General features: G+C 40.9%; 1 protein-coding gene across 1 annotated transcript in view; it reads right to left on the minus strand.

Moving 5' to 3' along the window:
* CLTCL1 (clathrin, heavy chain-like 1) overlaps positions 1-9,147 on the minus strand; it is a 116,544-nt gene extending 107,397 nt beyond the window's left edge. Inside the window, exon 1 of the mRNA XM_012734280.1 lies at positions 9,080-9,147. Within this exon, the coding sequence (XP_012589734.1) occupies positions 9,080-9,121 (42 nt within the window). The 5' untranslated portion in view covers positions 9,122-9,147. The remainder of the gene's footprint in view (positions 1-9,079) is intronic.
* Positions 9,148-11,311: the final 2,164 nt, after the last annotated feature.

Raw genomic sequence — 11,311 nt, forward strand, 5'->3', positions numbered from 1 at the left:
CTGTTCTGCTTCCCACTCTGTCTCTGGTGAAGCCTCTCACCGCCCCTGAGCCTCTGGCCTGTACCCCAGTTCTGTATGTGCAAATAAATAAATCTTTAAAAAAAAATAAAATAAATAAAACTGAAAATTCCATATGATCTGGTAATACCTCTAATGTGAAAAACTGTATCTACACCTCATACATAGCAAGCAGCACTGTCCAAAACTGCCAAGTCCTGAGACCAACCTTCATTAGATGAATGAATGTGTCCTTCAAAAGATGAATGAAGAAATTGTGGAGTATGGGCCTTCCTGGGTGGCACAAGGGGTTAAAGCGCAGTAGCACTATGAAGCTATCCATATCTACTGCATCATGAGTTCGACCCCCAGCCAGGAAGGTGACCCACATGGCAAGGCATACCTCTCCTGTCTTGCCCCACTGCTCCCCTCAATACTGTACTTCAGTACATCTGCCTCTACTCCCCACTCTGTCTCTGGTGAATCCTCTCACTCCCTGCACCTCTGGCCTGTACCCCAGTTTCTGTATACATATTATAGTGCTCTAAACCATAGCAATGCTCTTGTCTGAAATTAATTTTTCATTTAAACATATAAAAGAGGCAGTGGTAATTACATTCCCCAAACTTGAGAGATTTTCTCAGAGCAAGAAATTTTCATAAATTAGTTCCATAACTGAGTACTGAACACATACTACCTACTAGCCACTGTGCTATACTCTGGAGTGGTAAGATACACAAGACACATTAACACTTTCTAGCACCCACCGTGATGAAAATAGTAATTGCTATTGAGCGACCCATATGTAGCTGCTGACAGCTATGACCAGAAGACATGAAAACTTCATTTGGGGGCACATTTTCAGGAGACTTAAGCAGTCTTTCTTTATTATTAAATATCATCAGTATAGAATAACATTTAGAGAGCATGTAACACCCAACTATCAAATCTTCACATTTTGCCATACTTAGCCCACCTTTGTTATTAAGAAAATATTGTAGGTAAAGAAGACAAGATATTTATTCCCACTAATAAATGCCGGTAAAATCTGATGCAATTTTTCTTGTAATTCTTGCCATTATTATATAATAATCAATTAAAAATATTCCCTAGTGGAAGGTGCAGGTGCATGAGGAAAAGGCTCGAGTAGCACACAGAGACCTGGCAAACTTTAGGGCAAGCGCCCATGGGCCTGCCCACAGCAACAGAGCTCTCTCGAACCTTGGTGGGACTACACCAGACCCAGCGTGGTGTTATGAGTAACATCAGGGAAGGGACAAGTAGCACAGAAACCCGACAACCTCCAAGGCAAGCATTTAATGTCCCACCTACAGCAATATAGATCTCTCAAACCCCAGCAGGACTGCACCAGATCTAGCCAGGTCCTCAGCCCCCAACACTGTAGTAGGAGCATCTCAAGGTCATGCCCACTGGCACCAGTGGTACAGTGGTTCTTTTCTCTCTAGATTGCTTTAATTATTTGGGACCCTCTGTGGTTCCATATAAATTTGGTAATTGTGTGTTCTGTTTCCTTGAAAATGTCATTTGGTAGGCATTGCATGAAATCTACAAGTCACATTCATTAGTAATGTTATTTTAATTATGTTAATTCTTCCAATCCACGAGCATGTGGTATCCTTCCATTTGTCTCTTACTTTCTTCAACAGAGTATTTTAGTTTTTAATATGTATTGATAGATCCTTCATCTCCTTCATTAAGATTACTCCCAGGTGTTCCATTCTTTTTGGCCTGATTATAAATGGGATTGTACTCCCTATTTCCCTTTCTTCTGATACATTGTTTGCATATATAAATACAGCTGATTTTGTGCATTGATTTTGTGTCAACACTTTACTATAATTCATTTATTATTTCTAGTGGGATTTTTTTTGTTAATACTTTTGGATTATCTAAGTATATTAACACATCATTTGCAAGTAGTGACAGTTTCACTTCTTTTCAAATTTGGATTCTTTTTTTATGTGCTTTTCTTTCCTAATTGCTTTGGCAATGTTGAGTAGCAGTGGTAATAGTGGACATCTGTGTTGTTCCTAATCTAAGTGGGGATGCTTTCAGCTTTTTGCTATTGAGTATGTTGTTGGCTGTGAGTATGATCATATATGGCTTTTATAATGTTTAGATAGGTTCCATTTATTTCCATTTTATTGTGTTCTATCATAAATGGATGGTGAATCTTGTTACATGCTCTTTTGGCAACTGTTGAGATAATCATGTGGTTTGCATCTTTCTGATTGTTGATCAGATTAATGATACTGATTTATTTATATATACTGAACCAGCTTTGCATTCCTGAGTTGAAGTCTAATTGATTGCAGTGGCTGATTCTCTTGATATGTTGCTGTTTTGGTTTGTATTTTTGCATATATGTTCATCAGAGATACTGGTCTATAATTTATTTTTGTACTGTCATTATTTGATTATAGAATCAGGATAATGTTGGTCTCAGAGAATGTTTGTCTTACTCTTCCTTTTTTCTTTTTGTTTTGAAGATTTTGAGTAGGACAGGTATGAGATCACCCTTGTGGGTTTGGTCTAATTCACTGGAGAAGCTATCTCATCCTAGACTTTTGTTCTTAGGAAGAGTTTTCATTACTCTTTCAGTTTCAGACCTTGTGACTGGACAGTTTAAGCTGCCTATTTCATCCTGATTTAATTGTTGAGGTTGTATGAGTCTGAACATTTGCCACTTCTTCTAGGTTATCCAATGTTTGCATGGAGAATTTTGTAACAGGTTTTTTTATTCCCAATATTATAACTTTGTCTAATTTCTGATTCTAATGATTTGGGTTTTCTTTTTTCTTCTTGAGCCTGGTAAATGATTTGTCAATTTTGTTTATTTTTTCAAGTTAAAATTCTTGGTTTCACAGGTCTTTTGGATTATCTTTGTTTTCTGTATCATTTATTTCTGCTTGAATATTCTGTCTTTCTACTGATATAGGGTGTTTGTGATCTTTTTCTAGTTCCCCAAGATGAAGAGTTAGGTAGGTTGTTAGAGATTCTTTTTTAAAGTGGACCTGTATTGTTGTATGCTTCCCGTATAGTATTGCTTCTAAAGCATCCCATAAAGTTTGGTAGCTTGTCTCTCCATTTTCATTTCATTTAGATTCTTTTTGATCTGTTCTTCCATAAAACAAACCTGAACACAAACAATGGGGGCAAAGAAAAATGCATATAGTCAAGTAAGCCCACAAAAAGCCCTATGTGAGAACATACTACATTAAAAAAAAAATCAGTCTCCAAAAATCCAGCAACACTGACATCGAAGAATTCTCTGCCTGACACACAAAGAACTCGGAATCACTATAATTTAAAAACTTACAAGTGAAAAAAAGAAAAAGATGATATAAGAAATATAATCAAACTGAAGAATGAGAATGAATCCTTAAATAAGAAAATAAAGGAACTACCGAATGTTAAAAGATCAGTGGAGAAACTAAAGAATTCTAGAAAAAGCCATGAAAACAGAATAGATGAAATGAAAGAATGAGTACTCTTGATACTATAGATATAAAAAGAATCAACCCCCGAAAAATAAAAAGAAATGAAAAGAGAGGTACAAAGGGGAAAAAAAAAATCACAGGAATCCCAGAAAGTGAAGAGAGAGACAAAGGATATGTGAGAAACTACTGAAGGAAATGACTGAAGAGAACTTCCCAAACATGAAGAAAGAAATGAAAGTAGACTTACAGTAAGCTAAAACACCAAATTACCACAATGAAAGGGAAACAACAGCAAGACACCTGATAGTAAATTTTCCAAGAGTCCAAGATGAAGGAAAAATAAATGAAGCTGATGAGGGGGAAGAAACAGGTAACCTATAAAGGAAAACTGATCAAGATAACATCTTCTCTGAAGAAACACTAAAGGAAGAAGAGAATGGAGCAACATATTCAAAAACCCCAAGGAAAAAATGCCAACCAAGAACAATTTATCCTGCAAAGCTTTCCTTCCTTTATGAAGGAAAAACAAGGACTTTCTTAGAGACAGAGTGGGGAGCAGAAGAGGCAGATCGATGCTGAGGGGCGAGACAGGAGAGTTCTGCAGTACCATGTGGATCACCTACGGGGCCAGGGATCAAACTCACACTGAAGCAGCTGCAGCTAGCTTGCAGTGCGGCATTCTAACCTGTTGCGCCATCAGGGCAGATCATCAGGGCAACAGCTATACATTTAAAACAGCCCACAGAAGTTAAAGAGTTAACTCAAAGAAAACAAAATACTATTTAATGATCCTTTTTAGTGCTCAAGGTCTGTAATTAAACAAATTCAAATTCAAATATGATACAGGGAAAACATAAAAAGAAATTACTCATCTGACAGTTCTTTGGTTTCTATATTTAAGAGGCTTAGGGACAGTAATCTGACTACCAGGACTGCAGCTGTGTTTATACAGGACTGCTGGTGGAAACAGCAGTTGCCCATATTCAAGAAGCAAAATGTTTCAGCTGCCTTAAGCGATGCTGGTCCTTTTTTCTCCTGAATCTGTCTTCTCCCCAGGCTCTTTCACTGCCTTATCCCTGTAAGTGGCCCATCACATGTATGCTAAATTATTAACAATAAAACAAGGTACTTGTTTCAAGCAGTCAGATTTAGTTCCTCTGCAATTTAAGAAGATCTATGTTTCAAATGTACCAACAAATTTATCCTAGCTTAAAAGGGACGTTTGGGCCCTCCCTGGTGGCGCAACAGGTTAGGGTGCAGCACTGCAAGCTAGCCACAGCCACCTCGTGCAAGTTCAATGCCTGGCCCCAGAGGTGATCTACATGGCGTGGCAGACCTCTCCTGACCCACACACTGCTCCCCTCAGCAGTGTACTTCATCGATCTGCCTGTTATGCTCCCCACTCTGTCTCTCCACTCTTACCTCCCACACCTCTGGCCTATACCCCAGTTCTGTTGTTCATAAATAAATAAAACTTAAAAAAAAAGGGGGGGGGGAGAAGGGAGTTTTGTAAATGAAGGTCTATGAAGAATGGTAATAATATGATCTCTTCCAGAACATACCTAAAATTCTAGGACTAGGTTAGCTCAGGCTAGGTTAATAACTACATTTGTATAGTGCTTTACAGACACGGTCTCAAATTACACCACTGCAGGTTTTCTGTATTTTCAAACCAATGCATAAGGCCCTATATTTATCCCTGTTAAATGTCAACTGGTTGGATTTCAGCCTGTCAAGATCTGTTTAGATTATAAATTTGTCACTTTGCTATTCCAGCTCTGTGGCATCCTTCTTCATCCAGCCAAGAGTGATCATAATATCTCTATGGCATTAAGGCCACCAGCAAGAGAAGAAAGAAGGAGAAAATGTTGGAAAAGAGACCAAAAACAGTAGGTTCAGTGAATAAGGGCAAGGAGGGAAAGAAATACTTACAGGATTCAGTAGTAGGAGCCAACAACACACTCTGTATCTATTAAGATCATCACCTCAGAGACCTACTAGATAATCAAAGCCTTGAAGAAACACTTACTTAGAGAGAGAGCACTACTTTCTTATGAATTTTTGATTTGGGTACATGATCAGGTCAAGATGAGGCAGAGACAAAGCAAATTCAGTAAGACATGTCAAAGTGTGCTTAGTAAGGTAGACTACAGTAAATCAGCACAACAGGGAAAAGAAAGAATCCCAATACCATAGGAAGACAGCCCTCATAAGGGAAGATCCAAAGACACAGGGCACAGAAGAAGAGCTCCTCACTCTGAATACATCAGTCAGGAACAGCTTTTAGAGGTATCATTGCAGCCAACCAGAAGGCTAAGTAGGACATGGCTAGTTAATGAGAGGAGTGAAGGAAACAACTATTTTTGGAGAGAGGCAGCAGCATGTGCAAATGTCCAGACTCCAGAGGAGGTTGAAGGGCAAGAGGGCTGAGCAGATTGCTGGGTTAGCTGAGAAGGTCTTTATGCATATTTCAGAGTCTGATATTTTCACCCTGGAGGCAAGCGGACCCATTCTTTTATGGACTTCAATTAGATGTTTACCCTTTGAGATCTTTTTTGTTTGTGTGCCACAGAGTGGACTGCAGCAGGGTAGTCCATTTTGCCTTCAGGCAAAACTGAAGGAAGATTAACAAAGACAGTGTAGCTACCTAGATGAGAAATGTGTCCAAGATAGTGGCAGCAGAATAATGTGAAAAATAATTTGGAAGAAGAACTAACAAGACATGTAAAACCTATGACTGACCTGGCTGGAAAATGGAGAGAATACACATTGAGGTAAAAAAGGAATATGAATATGTATGTCTGAAGAACCTACAGATCATCCAATGGCTTTCTCCAATAGGTAGCTTTCATAATGGCAATAAGTGCTGACAAGAACTCAGGTCTTATAAATATAAGACACTGTTCAATATTTTACACTAGTAATCACATTCATTTAATCACTATTTAAATTATTAATCTTACACTATTTAATCATATTCATTATTTCATTGATAATCATTGATAATGATCCATCATTATCACAATAACTATACAGATGAAGAGATGGAGGCATAAAAAACAGTTACAAAAGTTTTCCAATTAACATGGCCAGTGAATCCAGATTCAAATCCTTCATTTGGGTTCAGTCTGTGCTCCTAACCAGAGCCTGCCATTGCATCTCCTATATACAGATTTGAAGCTTTGCAAATATAGTGGTCTGCCCGGAAACAAAGAGTTGGGCACTCACACAAACTACGCAATGAATGAAAAGAAAAAATGGACTCAAGACAGATCACAAGCTCATGTAACAAAAGTGGGGCATGGACAGAAAGACTGGTAGACTGTGGTAGCAACAAAAGCAACAGAGAAGGGTCCTGAGGGGATAGGAAGGAATAGTACAAATGTGGCTGAGAAATCAGGGAATACATTTGTCATGGTAGTGGGGCTAAGATTATTATTTATAGCAGAGGGTAGCAAAGTATAGCCTGTTTTTGTATGGCCCAACCTATAAATAGATTTTACATTTTTCACAAGAAAAAAAGGGGGAAGTATGTGACAGAGACAGTTAAGTGACCCTCAAAGCCTAACATACTATCTAATTCTTTACAGAAACATCTGCATGATGATGTGTGATCTCAAGGGACAGTGTGGGCAGACCTAGATTCAGGTTATTAAGGAGCAAAAGGGAAGAGATGGAGAAGTAAAGCTATTCTTTCACAAAGTCGGGCATGAAGTAGGAGCTTCAAAAGGACAGAAAAGATAGGAGAGAGATTAAGTGTGGTTAAACACAAGAGAAGTCACTGTGAGGGGATGTATGAAAATCAGAAGAGAAGAGGCTACTGAACAAGACCTGGTTAAAGGAGGGAGGAATGTATTAATTGAATCCAGAATACAGACAAGAGGAAGAAACCCATATTGGAGGTAACACGAAGGCAGGGGAGGATGACTACAGAAAGTCTGTGAGGTTGCAGGCAAAAAGGTGAGGAACAATCTAGGTTATGACTTCTGTTTTCTGCAAACAGCTACTGGCAGCGAGGGGGACAGGACCAGGGATCTCGGGAACAGATTTAAGTTTAGAAACTTCTGCAGCAACGGGAGAGTGTGCAGACTAAGAAGCAGCTTTAACACTCAGTTAATGCTTAGCAACCACAAACTAGAGTTCCATCTATACAGCCTGTACGCCTCAAGCCACAGTATCTTCCAAGTTACAGTTAACATCCCTTCCCTTCAGGATATTATGAACTTTGATGGGAAATTTAAATGCTTTATGGCTTCTCTGCTTTGTGAAAAGAACATAGTTTGTGGTGTTTGGAATCAGAGATCTGTTTTAGAAGTTAAGCTGTCACTTACTAGATGTGTAATTTTACCTGAATTACCTAACCTTTCTGTGCTCAATTGTCATCAGAATTAAATGAGATTTATAAAATACAAAGTACAGTTGTGGACAAGAGAAGTGGTTCAATAAAGGATCAATTGTTACTACTTATCATCAGCAGCAATATTTTGCTATTTCAAGTTGCTGGCAAAAGGCTCAGCTTAGTGGTAGACTGGAGTCCAGAGAGGAGATGGTTACTCTGATCTCCACACAGTTCCGGCTGTATCATTAGCCAAGTGACCTTAGCAGAACATTAGGCATCAATTTTCCAACCTGCAGAATGAGGGGATTTGACTGATCGTGTAAGAATCCCTGGGTCATTTGCATACAGGGTTAAAAGTGTTTTGTTGTGAAAACATGACCTTTCACTTCACTTCATTCCTTTGTAGTATGAGTCCAGCTCATACTTCTGAATAATTGAAGCGAAATCATTTATTTAACATCTTTTTGCCTTGGTTTCCTCATCTAGAAAGCAGGGAAATCACATGTGTATTAAGGGACTGAGATAATTAAACATAAAGCATTAGGAGAGAGCAGTTCGCTATGACTCAACCAATATCATCTCCTCCCCACCTGTAAAGTATCACCCTTGACGGTGACAAGTACTGATGCCAGTGAAGTTTTCTGCACAGTGCCTGTGCCAGGCACAGTGCCCTTGTCCAAACAAAGCCAGCCAATTTTTAACTTCCTGAAGTTAACTATATAAGGAGAATTACAGGAGACCTTATTAAAAAGGTAACTTTGCAGTGTGACTGTACTAAAAGGGTCTTACCAAAACACACCACAATAACATTCCTCTTTGGTCACAGGATTTAAGGACACTCCCTCTCGAAGCCACCCCAGTGACTCAGGTAGCCAACAGACACCAACTAAGGTGTAAGCATATTCCAAGAGCATATTCAGGATTAGACAGATTTTAGTTATCAAGTTTGGGGCTACAATATATGTACACTGCTAGTCAGTCCAGTTAAAGTTTTTCAGAGTACTAAGAGGGAACATTTTCAGTAGCTCCTCCAAGTGTGAGCCAGTAAGAAGGGCTTCCCGATGGCGACCCTCCTTGAGCGGACAGCCCCACCACATAACGGGTTTCGGCCACCAGCACACCTGACGAGTCCGCACGTGCGGGCACAGCATCGCTGTGTCCACCGGAGTCCGGGGCCGCGGTGGCTCAGTTGACTCCCACCAGTTCCCAGAGGACAAGTGTCCTGGAGCTCACGACCCGCCCCTAAAGCCCACCGGGTCTCGGCGCCCGAGCACGGGCTCACCTGGAAGTGCTCCTGAAGGCGGATGGGAAGCACCTGAGCCATGGCGGGTGCGGACTCGGCGGCGCCGGCGGCGGCTCCCCTAGCCTGGGGCACTGACACCCGCCGACTCGGAGAAAGGCGAACCCTAGCCCGGGTGACCGCCGCCGCGCAGGCGCACAGCTTGGGATCGCGCCCCACACGCGGGTGCCTCTGCGCATTTGAGGTGGGATCCCTCCGCCCACCGACTAAGGGTCTGCGAAAAGTAGTTCCGCGCATAGCCGCCCTTTCACGAGCAAGAACTAATCTGCTTTGCCCAGCGTCTGGGCAGGAGTATGGGAACTGGGGCCGGGCGAGGTGCAGGGGCTTGCTAGGGCAGTGTGCGAAGGAAAGTGAACTCGGTCCCGAGCTGCTTCCCACTGAAGTCCAGAGCAGGTACCGCGAATAGGTGGCCGCTAGGGCTGCAGTTGGCAGGTGCGCGGTGGGGAGCCCATGCTCCGGCTGTCCTTAGCAAGTTCTCTGAGTGAGGGGTTTTTAAGAGAGGTAGATCAAGTTACAGGTTGCCTTTGCGTGGAATCTTCCTGCTGTGCCCTGTCAAATTCTAGACTGTTGAGTTTGGCGCCTTTCTTTGGTTCAGAAGGTAGAGTGGAGGACTATAGACTAGACAGTCGAGTTTGGCGACAAGAGTTTTGTCGTTTACTCAATTTCAAAACACTTCAGAAGGAGTTTTGGGAGTATGTGTGACAGGTGTTTTTTGCCTTGGCTCAGCCTTCCCTCCCCCTCCCACCCCCACTTAGGAAACATCTTCCCTGGCTCATAGGATTTGTAGAATTACTGTGTCAAATATACCACTGCTTGTCTGGTCGCACAATAGTGATAGCAGGTCCAGAAATAGAGCCCACAACTGCATCCCCTTTTGTAAGGTACCATTTGAAGATGCATGCAGATGGTTCTGAAATAAGAAGTGTACTAGGAAGAGACAGGGAAATGAAAGAGGTTGCCCTGGTTTTGGGATGCTTTCTCCTGAGGGGCAATTCCAGAAGAGTGGCTACGAAGTTCATACTCTGAGCAGCACTTTTAATACTCGCCTATCTTTAGAAGAGTAAAGTTTGGAGTCGGGGGCCCTCCGTGGTGGTGCATCGGGGTAAAGCACAGCCCTATGAAGCTATCTGAGCTACTACAGAAGTTAGAACCCTAGCCAGGGAGACGATCCACATGGTGCAGCAGCCCTCTCCTGACCGGCCTGCTTCGCCCCTCAGCAGTGTATTTCAGTACATCTACCTGTTCCGCTCCCCACTGCACCTCTGGCTTGCACCCCAGTTCTTGTATGCATAGATAATTTTATTTTTAAAGTTTGGGGTCTGGGACACCCCCCCCCCCGCCGGAGGTATCCTAGTATATTATTTTGAGAGCATGAATTGTTTGGGATTCTATTTAAATCATGTCAATTCTTGTCACCAGCAAACAAATTCTTTTAGGAAAGAGATAAACTTCAAATTATTTCTACAATTGTTCATTTGCAGTGATTAATGAAAAGTAAGTTGACATCCAAAGAGATAAAACAAATGATTATAAACCAAGAGTAATAACGACAGACAAATAATCCAAATAATGGAGTTTCCCCCAAAACATTTAAATTACTCTGCTTAATGTCGTTGGGTGGGTGAAACACATGGACCTTGACTTGTAACTTGTTTTGTCTGGTTGGATAGTAGCAGGCATGATTTGAAAGACACTTAAATATCCTACATTTTGGGTTGCACTCTTGTATTTCTGTTCTTGCTGTAAGTATGATGTATCCCCACATAGGGCAGACATGAGTCTAATATAAAATCTGGAGACAAGATTAGCCAAGATAATCTAAACCCCGATAGACTCACAGACAGACCTGTGAGTAATGGGAGGGAGGAAGGGGAGAAATGGTTATAAGTCTCAGAGATTTGGAGGTGTTTGTTATGTATCATTTTTGAGGCAATAATGACCAATACAGAATTGAAACCTGGAAATGGTACTTTGAAGAAAAAAAGAAAAAGCAGAAATAAGTAATATTGTTTGGGATCAGGGGTTGGGTATTAAGAAGTTGTTACACAAAGCTTAGAGAATCTAAATTGATTAGCATTGACTCTAAAATGGAAGTAAACATGACAAAAAAAAAAAAAAGAGAAGCAGAGGAAGTAAGTAGAAGAATAAGAACAGAAATCCATGAACTAAAATATAGAAAAATCAAGTTGAATAACATTTGATCCTTTAAACAGT

Source organism: Condylura cristata, unplaced genomic scaffold (assembly GCF_000260355.1).
Source record: "Condylura cristata isolate star-nosed mole 26May11 unplaced genomic scaffold, ConCri1.0 scaffold00051, whole genome shotgun sequence".
NCBI classification, from domain to species: Eukaryota; Metazoa; Chordata; class Mammalia; order Eulipotyphla; family Talpidae; genus Condylura; species Condylura cristata.